The sequence below is a fragment of the Salarias fasciatus genome, chromosome 16 (genome assembly GCF_902148845.1).
Source record: "Salarias fasciatus chromosome 16, fSalaFa1.1, whole genome shotgun sequence".
NCBI lineage: Eukaryota > Metazoa > Chordata > Actinopteri > Blenniiformes > Blenniidae > Salarias > Salarias fasciatus.
Window position 1 is genome coordinate 9,479,691 of NC_043760.1, and position 15,507 is coordinate 9,495,197.

At 43.4% G+C, this 15,507-nt stretch overlaps 1 protein-coding gene across 1 annotated transcript; it reads right to left on the reverse strand.

Annotated features, from left to right (window-relative positions):
* Positions 1 to 999: 999 nt before the first annotated feature.
* Positions 1,000 to 12,743, reverse strand: sctr (secretin receptor). Its single transcript, XM_030111367.1, has 13 exons — positions 12,532 to 12,743; positions 12,328 to 12,439; positions 8,162 to 8,257; positions 6,946 to 7,046; positions 6,292 to 6,401; positions 5,475 to 5,607; positions 4,136 to 4,289; positions 3,963 to 4,023; positions 3,489 to 3,558; positions 2,822 to 2,913; positions 2,148 to 2,286; positions 2,007 to 2,048; positions 1,000 to 1,772 (listed from the first exon to the last, which is right to left on the reverse strand). The coding sequence occupies exons 1-13, from the start codon at positions 12,586 to 12,588 to the stop codon at positions 1,614 to 1,616; spliced, it is 1,326 nt and encodes a 441-aa protein (XP_029967227.1). The 5' UTR covers positions 12,589 to 12,743; the 3' UTR covers positions 1,000 to 1,613.
* Positions 12,744 to 15,507: the final 2,764 nt, after the last annotated feature.

The following is a 15,507-nucleotide window of genomic DNA, read 5'->3' on the forward strand; positions in this document are numbered from 1 at the left end:
ATGCTACCATCTAACAACACACTAATGCTCACCTTTATTGAGCCAAGCAAACCTATATGCCTCAGAAAGCAGAATAAAGTCACAAACCAGTTCACAAACTTGTTCTGAAGAACAAATACACATACGCACGCACACACACAAATGCAGCCTGAGTGACAGCTGTCAATCTCAGAGCGTCCGCTGTCCATGGTGCTGAAAACTCAAATAGAAACTCACCGGCTAAATCTGTACCATTTTTGATACAGCTTAAATATAAAATGAACACAGCTGGTTTAAAATGACACAGTCTATTCAGATAGATATAGACACAGCTATCTATATCTTTTGGAATTCACGTACTGTATGTTAGAAAAAAAAAAGGCTTGGCGGTCTCTTATAGTTGAGAGCAACACAAGGCACATTCAAATAGGCAGGTGTTTAAGACCACAGCATTCTGATAAAGATAATATTTTGGAAGGTTTCACTGACTCACCAGTGGCTCCGATGTTAGGTTTTGGGTAGCACTGCTAGCGGCTAGCATAGTGTTTAGCATACTGTTTAACTTCCCTCCAAAGATTTCAGATCAAGTCCAAAAAGAAAAACTCGCTCATGCCGCACAGCCAATCAGCGCTGGCTCACAGCTCTGATGCATTCATGGACAGTCGTAATGTAAGAACTGGCAAACTGGAGCCCACAATCATATGCGTATACCTTCTCGCACACACGGCACATTTTATTTTATTTTAATAATCTATTTACGAGTAAATGTGAACACATTACATGAAACGGGGCCCTATGACCTTATGGGCCCTGGGGCGACCGCCCCCTTGACCCCACTCTGGCTCCGCTACAGGAAAAGAGTTTATCTGACATGAAGCATGCTAAACTGATGAAACAGTGCGACAGGTGAATCATTTCAGGTATATAAGATGAACCAAAAGACACTGCATACAGCTTCAATAATACAATGGTTGTATTTCTTTAATTAAAGCTGAGGATGGTGGTTTTATAAGTTTTGTCACAAATAGAGGTTATTGTAATACGGACAACATGAAAATATGTAGCAATGTTCTGTTTTTTTTTTTAATATTCTCGCACAATAACATTAGTATCAATTACGTCAGAAAAGGCAATATTATTTACATTATTACATATTACACTGCAAACATATACACATGTCTGATGTGAAGGATTCGCAGAGGATGCCGCAGAACCGCTTATAAAGTCACCAGTGAGAAACTGACTGAACAGCTGAGAGTTATTCACACAGTGACAGATGAACATGTGCAGGGCAGGGACAGTCTGTTTCTGAACTCTGATGAGGCAGAGGTTATTATATTGAGCTGTAAAAATCCTACAGACCAAATATGTGACCATCACATCTGGACACATCAGGGTAAGACTGAGACGTGAGTCCATCCTGGTTCTGCAGAAAGTCTCCTCCTCTGAGTATGTTTCTGCAGAAAGCCTCCATTTCTGACTCTGGTTCTGCAGGTTTAAAGGCAGTTTGTCCTTCTACTGCCACCCCTGTTACTCTTTCTTTGGTTGTTGTTGTTTTTTTTCTGACACCATGTGCACTGTGGACCATGTCTCCACGTAGCTGCCTTCTCTGGATCATCTGAGTCGAAGTCCCGCTACACCAGGCCGGACTCTGCTGTGGAGGCGGTTTTCATGAGAAGGCTGATGTTGGTGGCGCCCCCCTGGTCCTGGTCCTGGTTCCGGCTCTGTCTCCTGGAGTCCAGCTGCAGTGTCATCCTCCACCTCTGCCACCTCCTCTGGACTTCGCTCTGCACCTGCACGTTCAGCACATTTACTGCTCCAATCACACAGGACTTTTTCAGGTCTTATTAAAAACAGTAAATGCACTGAAACAAAGAGGAAACATTTGGAGTTGTGCTTGTTTATAGAGTATCATGTGATCATTCTATTTGTTTGGATCATTAAGGGTGAAGCTGGGCTGCATGTGGCTGAAACAAGGTGAGTTTAACATCCTGGTTAAGATTCAAAAAACCAAAACAACAGCTTACCTCCCTATTCAGGAAACAGTAGAGAAGCGCCACAACAAAACCCTGAAACAGCACACAGAGCAACAAGCAAGACAAATTGCTTAGCGTGCATCTTAGTGCGGCAGTTCGCTGCGTGAAAATGTGCGGCGGCCTTTACCGTACCTGAATGGAAGCGAAAGCAAGCTCGATGAAGTTCCAGACCTCCGAGGATCTGTCGCTGTCCTCATGAGGACGGAAAGCGAAGATGACGTAGTGCAGGCCAAACAGGGACACCAGCAGGAAGGACGACTTGGCCAGCTTCCTGTTTTTTTTAACAGCGTGATGATGGAGAGGTGAGCGTATCAACGACCTGATCCGTCAGCACGGCTCAAATCGAATCAGCAGCATGAAGATCGAGCATCGTGTTGCTCCACCGCATTAACACATGGTGAAGTTTTCCTGACGGTGTGCGGCTATGAAACATGTAACCTGTTTCTTTCACGTCAGACAGAACCGGTGGGCAATCACTGAAACTTTAACTTGATTTCAACCTTAGGAGACTCCACCTCCTGCTTCCTGCAAGCTTGAAGGACCTCCATATTCTGACTCCGCCCCCATGACCTTTAATGACCTTCAGTGATCTCTTGGGTGGACAATAGCTCATATCTTTTTAATATGCCTCATGTTACTCTCAATTCTTCCAGGTAGAAGTGTAAAATCATCCCATTCCAACAATATAGTACACCCGGAAATTTTGCCTGCAGCGTAAAACCAGCCTCATATTATCGTACGCAAAAACCAAAAGATGTGGTCCAGAGGAGAATGAAAAACGTGATAAGTTCCTTGTGCCTGCTCACCTGTACTGGCCGAACTCACTGCCAGGCAGATCCTGTGTTCTTAGCTTCGCCACCAGGATTCTTATAATGCACAAGAAAAGTACCAAGTTCACCTGGAAACACGATTCAGACGGTTAAGATACGAGCTGTTTGCAACACAAACACACACAAATACAGAAGCAGACACGCACACACACACACACACACACACACACACACACACACACACACACACACACACACACACACACACACACACACACACACACACACACACACACACACACACACACACACACACAGATCCCGCTGCTGCTCTGCAACAGGTCAATAACACGAACTCTGCGGCTAAACTAAACTGTCACTGTGCTATCAGTGTTGGACAGTAAACAGATCGGCGCTCATAATTACTGTTAATCACACAAATTGAATTAACGCGTGAATCACGTCTCCGCTCCTAAAATAAAAATAGCCAGTTGAAAGTTTGATGAGCCACATTACGAAGTTCTGATCTAAACACAGTTATTCTGATATTTAATGGGTTCTGAGAAGATGATTATCTGTGAGTTAAAACACACACAGTGACACAACATGAACTGCATTTGTTCCTTTTCTTACACAAGCACAGAAGAGACAAAGCAGACACAGATTATTGCGGCTCGCTCTCAGAAAACGAAGCGGTACTGACTATGATGAAGATGAGCACAGGAACTCTGAGAATCCACCAGATCCACTCACTTCTCCTGGTTTCCCAGCAGCTTGGCAACACAAGAGAAGGAAGAAGTGTTTTATTATCGGCGCTCGGTGAGCAGGACGTCCTCATGTGAACGCTCAAAGCACAGTGGGTATTTAGAAACGTCTGAAGCAGGGGTTGATTAGAAGCAGGCTGGATTAGACACTGTGGTGGTGAGCCAGTACTTCATTTCAATTTATGACACAATTTTCTCCTAGAAAAACAAAACTGTGTGCTGTAATAGCTTCAATAAGAAGCATTCAGACACACAGGAGGCACAGTTACTCATTCAATTTTAATTCTAACACAAGAAGAAAACAGATTTAAAACGCTGCGGTGTTCACCTACACACAGAGGCCGTTTACCTCACATTTCCTGTTTGTATGTGTGTGTGTGTGTGTGTGTGTGTGTGTGTGTGTGCGCGCGTACCCTTCGTCTTCATGCAGGTACCTGGCGGAGCTCCAGCCACTGATGACGACGACAGGAGAACCTGGAGCGGACAGGAGTCACTCTGCATCAACACGTTTATGCTTTTATTCAGATTTTATTCTAAAACCAACGACAAGATTTGTGAATGAGTGAGGGATTGGGATGGGTCGTACCCCAGCCGAGGAGGACGTACCACCACAGACGTGTCCTGTGGGCGTGCAGCGAGACGCTGACCAGGCTGTACAGGTAGTGGGCCTCCGCCAGGAACCAGCTGTAGTTGGCCAGGATGCAGTAGTTCGACAGAGCTGTGACCACTTTACAGCTCACCTGGAGGGGGCAGCAGAGAGGCCGTGAGACTGGGGCGGGAAAAGGTCACGTTTAACAGGTTTTACTGATTTTATATCACATAAAGGTTCATCTGCAGCCATGAATATGTTGATGATGAAAACAGCTCAGAAACTTTCTTTAATTAATTTGAACTGTTTTAATGTTGTTGTTTTGTTTTTTTTTTTGCTTTTTTTTTTGCAAGTTTAACGTTTAAGGAAGTCTTTGTAGTCTAGATATTCTAATAACATCACTGTTAGAGCTGTTTATGCAGTGATTTGTTGTGTTTAACTGTTTTAGACATTTAGTTGTAAATTAGAAACATTTTTTTAAACCTAAATTGTGAAATATGCGTGACATTTGGCCATCCGATTCCATTTGATATATCTTTAGCAAGAGGGAGTTTCATGTTGGTTGCGAAGTACTGAATTATCCTGACATAACACTCTGGGTGTGGTATATGAACATATGGAGCATAAACCTGAAGTTATTTAAGATTTGTACATGTTCAGCTCTTATCTGCATGTGTGAGCAGCTGCAGGAAAAAAAGCCAATGAGTAACCTGAAGACTAAAACGGGAATATACTGAAGGGGTTATCGCACCTCTCAATGAATCACATCAGCTAAATCCGGTTTTATCAACAGCACTTCAAACTCATTTTAAAAGTTTACATTTTGAAGAAGTACTTCCACCAGTTCTTCACTGGAGAAAGTATTTTCCTCAGGCTCTGCTCATTCTCAGCCGTACTCCTCACTCTCAGTGAGCAAGGCTCTGTAAACATTCCTCAGAGGCTTTGTTCCATATTATAATGATGAATTCACACGTTCACACGCTGCAGGTTTGTGCTCTGAACGTCCATGAAGGGACGTGTTAGACTGAGATCTGAGACAGTTCGAGCACTGTGAGCTGGACGTCTCCATCAGGAACACATTTTTAAAGGTTTCTATTAAGACTGAATGGGATTAAAACTGTGGTCACTATTTTGGTACGTTGATAATATTGTTATGAGATGAGGAAGGACTCGTTCAAAGTGAATGGAGGATGGTCAGGCTTCTGGAGATTCTCATGAGAGGGTGAGGGTTAGAGAAAGTGAGATGAGCTGGGCGTTATTTCTCAGGCTCATTTCCACCTGTTTTCTGTCAGTGTGATCGGAAAACTGTCAGACGGCCAACGAGCAGAAACGGTACCGGGTAGACGCCGCAGTGAAAGTAGTCCTCCGTCGAGAAGAGGACCAAGTCTCTGATGAAGATGAGCGCCGCTCGGAGGATGAACGAGAGGAAGAGCTGCATGTGGATGAAGTTCCGCGTGCAGTGGAGCCTCCTGGAGGGAAGAAAGAGACGGGATACAGACATTTTCATGACAATGAAACCAAACATCTAAGAAGAAAAGAGGAAGACATGCCAAATTCAGTAGTCAAGACGTAGCTGAGAATCGCCCACAGTGGTAGTTCTGTTGCGTTGGATAATTTGTTTTTCTAAATTAACAAATGAAAATGTGTTTCTCATGGTTCTTAACTACAAAACATGTTGCACAGAGTTTGTTGGGTGTGAGAGAAGGCAGACTTGTTCACAAAGAGAGAGGTTTATTATCCTCGTCTCCCTTAAACAAGCAGGAAGTGTTCATATCTTTAGAAATTCTTCCAGATGTTGGATATTTTACGAGCACCTCTACCTTCTGCTTTCACTTCCAGTCAGACAGCCTCCTCATTTCTTTCTCTGGTTTTTCTTATTTTTAAATGATATTTGATTTGTATTACCTGTGACTGGAAGCAAACAGGAATGAAATTTCATCCTAAAGGCGCTCATGAATCATAATCTGACTTTTCCTGTGTGACGCTGAATGTGACTTCCTCCTCCTGCGCGGATTAACTTAACTTCATTAATTCACTGCATTAACTCAATCTGCAATCTTCTCCCATGCCAACGCTCTTTGTTTTGTTACTTCTTTGATGGGAAAACGTGCTCATGTTGGCGGTAAAAGCTCGGCTAGGGCGGTGTCACTGACCTGAAGAGAAACAGGATGGAGACGGCCACGGTGAGCGAGACGAGGGACGTGGCGTAGCCCACCGTGTACATGATCCTCACGCACAGGAAGTACGTCTGCGACCTGTACACCTGCCGGGGTGGAGAACACGCCGGGGGTCAGGGTCACCGAGGTCGTCCGTCCACGAGGAACTGAGACTTAGAAGACTCTTTTCAGTGGTTCAATCTGTTTAAGCTTAACTTTGTCTTTATTTTTTAATGGATGTAGATATTTCAATAGGAATTTTTGGATGTTTCTCTACACATACCAAGCATTAAATTTTTCCTCTGAGATTTTCCTCTATGAGGATTTAATCCCCGTTATCTGACCGAGAAGAGACTTTGGAAACTCAACATTTGTCAGCTGGAGTGAGAGGCAGGTCGGGGGGAGACGCACATTTTACTGGATCAACTATTCAACCTTTCTTTACTGCCAACAGGCAGTCACAGTGTTTTCCACAAGTGCACAAAAATTCAGTTCAGGATTATTTAGCATAGAAGAAGGAGGTTACAACTAGTGCAATAAGTTAGAGGTGTTAATTTTGGAGGATGGAAGAAAAAATGGATCACAGAGGATTTTGAACACTTTACTCTCTGATTTCAGGACTGAAGTGTTGAGCCTGTTGTTGTTGCTCACCTCCCGAGGAAGGCTCTCATTGAAGCCGTACTCGCAGGCGATATCATGTGGGGGGTACGGGTCGGTCCAGCCGTGCTCGGTGCAGTTTCTGAACACCCGTCCTGCACACAGAGAGACGATCACCGGTACACAGTTCCATGTGAAACACACTGATGCACTGCTGCACGGCCTACGCAGGTGTTACCTGTAAATACAGTCGGAATATAAGAGTGCATATGACTGATTCACTGCTTGTGTTAACATTACGATTGTGAACTGCACATTTAGAAATATCAGATCACGAAGTGAAAATGAAAGAGGAGGACAAGATTGTGAATCAGTAAAGATTATGTTTAATGTTGATGTTGAAACCTGTTTGATATTTGTGGTTCAGCTTCGAACCCTGATGGCGGATTGTTGTGTACACTGAGTTAATGAAGCAAACCTTGCCTCTGGTATTTAGAACAAACCTTCACAAAGGGTTTTTTTTTTTTTTTCTATTACCAAGATTCATCATCAAAAAGTAAAAGTTGTGTATTTTCCTGCGCACTTTGCAGAAACTGTTTTAAATTAAATGAGTCATTTTAAATCAATAGAAAATAATTGTGTTGTGAACTAATTAAATCAGGTTTTGTGAGGCTCTTTGTCCTGGTGTGTGTATTTTTCTCCCTCCTCTGTGTTTTCTCCGTGCAGACTCAGTTGACTCAGTTCTGCAGTCAAACACTGAGCCGATGATTTCCACCTCCACCTGCAGCACGAACGCCGCTCCACTGCCTCCACTCCTGGCTAGCTGTTGACCTTTCAGTCGTAGCTGCTATTCTTGGATTTTAGCATTTTTTAGATTTTCTGCGGCTGCCTTGGTATGTCCTCCTCCTACTTATTCATGATCATTAAGAAATTCAGAATTCAGATGTTTTGGAGCGAGTGTTTAAGCGTTCAGTCCACCAGGACAATTTAACAACAATATCTGTGATGGCGACTGGAGGAGGCAGCACTAATGGTGTGTGTGTTTGTGCGTGTGTGCGTGTGTTCATGCAATTGAGAGTGTCTGTTTTTCTAGAACAGTCTGATGTTTAATACAGCTAATTATTTAAGTACCACAAGTGCATCCAGTGGCTCATCAACACTTGTGTGTGTGTGTGTGTGTGTGTGTGTGTGTGTGTGTGTGTGTGTGTGTGTGTGTGTGTGTGTGTGTGTGTGTGTGTGTGTGTGTGTGTGTGTGTCAGCCTGCACTGACCTGAGGAGTGCAGGAAGCTGGGACACGGCTGCGACACCACGTCTCCAACGGCAGCGTGAGGCCAGCAGTGGATGAGGTCCCACCAGCCAACACACTCTGAGGACAAACCACACACACGTCACAAAGAACGGTGCATCATCTGCAAAGACACACTCAACACAAAAAACACAAGTGCAACTAATCTCGGCGTATGGTGCACGCACACACACACACACACACACGCAGCTGCATTTTTCCGTTGTGATGAAAGACTGTCTTGTTCCAAAGACTGAACGCATGAATAAAAACTGGTGTTTGACAGAGATCATTCCACAAACACAAGCTCAACATAAATAGCAGAGAGGAGCTCGGGTTTTATGTGCCGTGCGCTCTGAGCACCGACTCCACTTCCCTCTCCATCACTTTTCCGATGTTTGCAGGAATAATGCACGGAGGTGTCCATTTATGGCAGAATTGCTCCTTCTCAGCACTTCATCACTTTCTGAAGTGTCTCCTTACATTTCCCCGCAGCGTTCTCCTCTAACTGCCAATCGTCCACACTTCTGATGCTAATGCTTATTGCAGAGAGAAAAAGAAAAAGACTAAATGAAGCATGGATAAAATAAGCAGGGAGCAGAAATTTGTGGGGCATGCTGGTATTTTGCCCTCTTTAAAACAGAATGGTAGATTATCATTAAACATCAAACATACTATCAGGTCGCGTTATCTTTTCCCACACTTTTATCTGAGCACTTCTGGAAAACACAAACAGAAGCGTTGAGCGCAGTCCGGGCTCGGGTCTGAAGCCCGGCGGAGTTATGCTGAGCCACATGCTGGAGCAGCGGATCGCAATCTCGAGACATATTCCAGAATGGTCGCTAGTCCAGAGAGAGTTTGGAGCTAAAAATTAACCTTCAACCATGTGTGAGGGAACAAAGGAACCCGGAGAAAGCTCAAGCATGCAAAGGGAAAACATGCAAACTCAACATACAACACCCAGACTCAAACATGGGATTTTCTCTATGTGAGGAGAGCCTGACTGGCCACACAGTCTGCCTGCATGAAGCTTTAATTTGTCAGAGTTGATGTGATTGGGATGGAATGAGCGATACGCAGAAACGGGTGAAGTTTAGCAGACGTGAGAGACATGAGGGAGGAGAAGTCATGAGTCTGGTATGTGACGCGGAGATAAACCCTGTGGAACTCCAGCCATGTGCGATGTTGTTGTGGAGACGCGGATGTGCCCGTCGGCTCGGCTCTGGATGCGACTCGGCTTCAGTTTGATGTGGGAGAAGGAGCCATGGAGACAGTTTTATTGTGGCTAACGCGGTTAGCTGACGGATGATGGGATTACCCGCGGCACCCTTGACAAAAAGTACACGGTGTTTCTCCTGAAGGCGCCACGTCTGACGGAAGGAAAAACACTCAAATATCATTTCATACTGTCATCATCGGCAATCCCTCATTTTCACCAGCTTAAAGCCTTTCGGAGCAGGAAAACAGAAAATCTGTCTCACTTCCAGACTGAAGTGCTGGCGAGATTCACTGGTTGAGTGGACCGGACGTCCTCATCCAGCAGTGGACTCAGGAGACACTTCCACAATTTTCTGTCTCTCTGGGGGGTTGATCTCTCAGTTTCATCACTACGACCTGAGCTTTACAGTCTGAGGTTTATTAATAGACCACGGTTACTGTACAAAGCAGCAGCAGAAAGGGTGTCCAGGTAGCCCATCTTCTTTACTGCCTTCCACCGAGCTCTGCTCGCACTCAGCCGGAAACGGGCGAGCGGCCACATTATCAATCCCGCGGCTGACATGTCAGCGGTCTGGAAGTATTTTAAGACAGCCGACGAAAACAGTTGAACGGCCAGCTGTATCATCCGCGCAGCCACGGGCTGAAGAGGCGGCAGCACCAGAGCGTCACTTAACACAAATAATGCGATAAGACATTTAAAGGTGAACACGCAGCGGAGAACACTGCGTTTACAACAACAACGAAAGAAAAGGCTGCAGTGAGGCAACAAACAACAAACTCTAGACTTTAAAAACAAGGATAAGTACCGTCTGGAGAGCGAAGGGTGAGAGAGATTACCCAGACGGTGATTGAATTTATGGCTTTGGACAAACGGCCCGTCTCCCTGGTACAGAGTGCTGCGTTTTCAATGTCCTTTAATGCTTTGCTACCTCCTGATCGGTGTTACTGATTACTGTTTATGTCACAGTTTAATGTAGTTTATGCTTGCACGTCACTTTTAAGTGAGATTCATATTTTGGAATTTGAATTTCTTTTCATAGTTCAGGTCGAGTTGTGTATACCAGTATGAATGGATCAGAGATTCCAAATAAGCATGTTTTCTTCTTTACAAGACAGCATGGAGTGGAACTGTGAATTTTTCTTTTTGGGTGAATGAATAAAGTTAAAAAAAAAAGGTAATTCTGAGAAAACAATTAATTCTTCTAAGCCAGTTTTACAATAATTCTAACTAAGCCAAACTTCTTCCAATTAAGCTTTTAGCTCTTGCAACTCATCAACATTTAGTTGTTTTCACCTCTTCGTACTAAATGAAAGTCACCTGGAACCACAAAACATCTTTAAGCTTCAAAATTCAAGAGCATGAGCGGTAGCCATCAGGTAACATCAGCAGGATGTGACATTTTATAGTTAACACTGAACTTTGATGAACCTCAAACAAAGAAATATGAGAACAATATGTGAAATAAAAAAATACCTGCTGCACAACATGGATAAATGTTTATATTTGATAAAGAGAAAGCTTCATGGAGGATGTGAATCTCGACAGCCAGTGGAGGCCTGGACTCCCTCTTCTATAGGGAACTGTTCCCTCCCAATGTCATCGAAATACAACATGTGAAACTAACAACTGAATGCACCATTTACACACCCAGCACAGTGTTTTAATGCATTTTCAAAGGTAGCGTCCTCCTCCTCCTCCCCATCCGTGGAAGAGAGGCAGAGATTTAACAGCTTCAGTCACTAAATACTTTATTACACTTTATTTATCTCTACTTTTCAACGGAGAAAAATGAACCATCATCTAACTGTCGAATCTCTCAACTCAAAAGAATGTTGAACATTTTCAGAGCAGTTTGGATTATTACATTTAATGAAAGAGAGTATAAGACATTTTCCAGCTACCTAAACAATTAGGTTCCAAGTACAATTTTAAAGTCATTCAAATAACATTGCTATAACATAAATATAAATATAATAATATATTTGATTAAGTGGTCAAGGCCGCCTAACCTGAAACAGTCAAGATCAAAACCAGAGCATCCCAGGATCCAGACAAATCAAATCAAACTTTATTTACACAGAACTTCTCATACAACTAGAAAGCAGCACAGTGCCTTACAGGTTAGAAACAAAAATAAAAATAAAAACAGAGTGAAATTCATCCATATGTCTGCTCCCTGCCATTGCACATACATTTTGAAGGTAATAAAATTAAACCTAATTTTTTAAAGACCCTTTAACAGATTAAGAAGGTCTTGAGCCTACTTTTTAAAACGTGAACATTCTCTGCAGCCTTCGGGTTCTCCAGCAGGCTGTTCTATAAATGTGGTGCATAGTGCTGAAAAGACTTAACATAGGTTTTTATTTCAATGGTGGGAATGATTAAAAGATCAGTGCCGAAGACCTGGTCAAGACCGAGATCAAGGGGCTGAGACCAACTCAGGACCAAAACCACAGCATCCCAAGACCAAGACATTAAGGAGCCAAGACTGAGTCAAGACCCAGACCAGAGCATCCCAAAGCCATGACTTTAGAGGCCAAAACCAAGACAGGACCAAGACTATAAATGGTCAGGGTCGAGTCAAGACTAAGACCAGAGCATCACAAGACCAAGGCAAGACCAAGAATTTAAGGGATCAAGACCAGGTCAAGACCAACACCTTAGAAAATTGGTTTCAAGACAAATATTGCTCCCAAATACTACAACACTGTATGCTTCATCCTGAAAGATAACGTGAAATTCACCTTTATGTGCCATTCACACTTGATAAAATAAATTTTAAAACATTATTCTGTCAAAATATCACCATTTCTAAACGAAAAAGTCTATAAATGTGATAAATTCTCAGATGATTTCTGTCAGCTCCACTCGTCTATCAGCTCTAAAATCTTCTATAAATATTGATGAGCTGATGAACAGGTGTGCAGCTCACCTGGTTCCGCAGGGCTCTGGGAGCTGCCGTTGGGTCTGAGCAGCTCCAGACAGGAAACTTCATCCTGCAGCAGAATGAAGTCTGGATCACACTCGGGAGGAACACTTTCCACCTGCACACAGAACACACTCGGTGTTAAAAGACGGCAGCTCCTTCAGTGATCCAGCAAAAACAGAGCTGAGAGAATCCTGGAGGGCGGCTCACATGTGGACAGCCCTGCAGAAGGAGACCGAGCAGCGTGATGTGTCCAGATATCCCCATGAAGACAGGAATAATAATCCAGCAGAGAGAAAAACAGAACTGAGCCAACAGAGGATGACAGTGAGGGCAAGAGTTTAAAAAAATAGATTCTTTCTTCAGGCGCTGCAGGTACTGGAGCAAGACACTGAACCAGGTGAAGTCTGCTTCAAGGAGGAGACAGGAGGCAGGGTGTGTGCGTGTGTGTGTGTGTGTGTGTGTGTGAGAGAGAGAGAGAGAGAGAGAGAGAGAGAGAGAGAGAGAGAGAGAGAGAGAGAGAGAGAGAGAGAGAGAGACCTCCTGTGGATGGATGTGGGATCTTCTTCCAGATTGAGACTACTTCAAAATAATTGCAATGTTCAGATTTTTTTGAGTTTTCTGGTTTTATGTGTGAAATGAGTGAGGAACTGATGAGCTACACCTGTGGAAATAAATGCATGATCTGGTCAATTTCTGGTGTTTTTCCTCATGTGACTTAGGAAGACATTGACACCAGTCAACTTTTTTTTTAACAACACAGAATGACACTTAGAAACAAAAACAATGATACAAGACAGTGATCGACTTCTATATTCAATCATCTAAATAAATGAATAAATAACTCTGGTTCAACTCTGGTTCCTGCCACCTCCAAAAATTCTCTGATGACTCCACCATGGTTGGATGCATCACTGATGACAATGAGGGGGAATACAGTAACAGCAACCACCTGAAGCTCAATATCAGCAAGACCAAGGAGCTGGTGGTGGATTATAGGAGGAATCGGAGGTCCCCCGCCACAGTCTTCATCCAGGGGGTGGAAGTGGAGAGGGTGGACTCTTACAAGTACCTTGGGGTTCAAATCAACAACAAACTGGACTGGTCCCATAACACCGAAGCCCTCTTCAGGCAGGGTCAGAGCAGGCTGTTCTTCCTGAGGAGACTGAGGTCTTTTAATGTCTGCAGCAAGCTCTTGAAGGCCTTCTACCAGTCTGTTGTGGCCAGCGCACTGTTCTTTGCTGTGGTGTGTTAGTGAGGGGGGGGGGGCATCAAGGCCAGCAGGATCAATAAGCTGGTGAGGAAGGCCCGTTCTGTGGTTGGCCTTGAACTGGAAACTCTGGAGTCGGTGGCTGAGAGGAGGGTGAGGGATAAAATTAATACCATCTTAGATAATCCCTCTCCCCCCCTCCACGGAGAACTGTGGCAGATGGGCAGCTCGTTCAGCCATCGCCTCATCGCACCCAGGTGCAGAACAGAGCGGTTCAGGTGCTCCTTTGTGCCCACTGCCATCAGACTCTTTAATAACAGTGGAAGCCACAGACTGTCATCACGCTGACCACACTCACATTCCTGTCTGTTATTCACACTGCACCTCATGTTGATTATTTATTTTTATTTTTCTATTTTTATTGCCATTTTATGTGGTCACTTTATTTGTATATAGTCATATTTTATTATTGTTGTATTGTCTTTTTATTCTCATGTTTATCGTTTCTCTGCTGGTGCAACTGTAACACCTGAATTTCCCCTTTGGGGATCAATAAAGGATCTATCTATCTATCTATCTATCCATCTAAATAGATACCAGTATTTGAAGGCATAAACTTGTGTCAAGCTAACAGAATTGATCATCCTGTGAACATTAAACTGGGTTCAATAATTGATGTCATTAATCATTCATTGATGTGCTGGATGCAGAAGCAGTTTCAACACTAGAATTTGGCACGCAGAGAACACAGACCTCCGCCACAGGTCAAATCAGTCACCAACAACAACAAGAACGCCATATATAATAAAACAACATTGTGATCAGGGGTGTGATCGGAGCGGAGCAGTGTGGCATGCGCGCTGCACCGGCCCCCTGTCTGCAGGCCTGCCCAACTATGTCAAAGACTGCCCTATCTCTCAATGATAAAGAATCCTTTAAAAAAATTCCTGGATCCAGACAGTGATCCGGATCATCACCAAAATGTAATGGATTCTAAGTTAGCCCAAGACCCACCTTTCCACAAAGTTTCATTGCAATCCGTCCATTACTTTTTCTGTAATCTTGCTAACAAACCAACCAACAAACCAACGTGATTCCATAACCTCCTTGGCGGAGGTAATTACAGTTTGAGAAAATAAACCTGGGGCTGTGCATACTTATGAAGGAAAGGATGTGTGGAGGAACTGCAGCTTTTGAAACAGACTGTTAGAAATAGATGAATTCAGAGTTGATGAAGCAGCATTTCAACACATGATGTAAACAAAAAAAATGTCACAGATGTAGAGATTCTGCCTATTTCGAGTGAAAAATCATGTTTGAAGTCAATTTGCTGTCAGTATGACTGTCATTCACAATTCAATTCAGTTACATTTATATAGCACCAAATACATTACAGAATGCAATAGGTATTTATTTTTACAGGAAAAAAAAATATTCCGTGCAGTATCAGCTAGCATCAGAAACTGTGAAAAGGAAAAGCTATCATGGATGCTCTGCTCCACTCTTTGTGATTTTCACACTGTGAAGCACTTTGTGACGGACGGTCTGGTAAAAATTTCACTTACTTACTTACTTTTGTCAGATTTCTCCAGTGCCTGTTTACTCTGTGGTGGACTGACAGCAGTATGTTGTCTTTCTCTAAATACCGGCTTGAAGAAGCTACCTGTGGCCCTGAAAGTGGTAAAAAAAAAAAAAAAAAGGTAGATCCACTTCTCCAGTCCCACATCTTCATAAAATATGAATTACAAGAAGAAATCCCAACCGAAATCAAGTTTTAATCATTATACTAGTGCAGAAAAACGTGCGACTGTGCACTAACCTGCAGAGTATGCAGCATGTTTTTCTTTTTTCATCAATGACTAAGATCGACCACTAGAGAGCGGTATTTACAAAGTCAAGACCAGCCTGTGCAGATTGTGGATGCACAGCCTTCTCACAGTGATGCTCCCAGGTTGTTATGTGACTGTACATGCAGG

Excerpts from the sequence above, each read along its gene's own strand:
- sctr (XM_030111367.1), bottom strand. The coding sequence starts at position 12,588 with ATGGGGATATCTGGACACATCACGCTGCTCGGTCTCCTTCTGCAGGGC. Across the intron at positions 4,290-5,474 it reads TTCACTGCGGCGTCTACCCG|GTGAGCTGTAAAGTGGTCAC; the intron begins GTACCGTTTCTG and ends TGCCCCCTCCAG. Across the intron at positions 3,559-3,962 it reads TACCTGCATGAAGACGAAGG|CTGCTGGGAAACCAGGAGAA; the intron begins GTACGCGCGCAC and ends TGTGTTGCCAAG.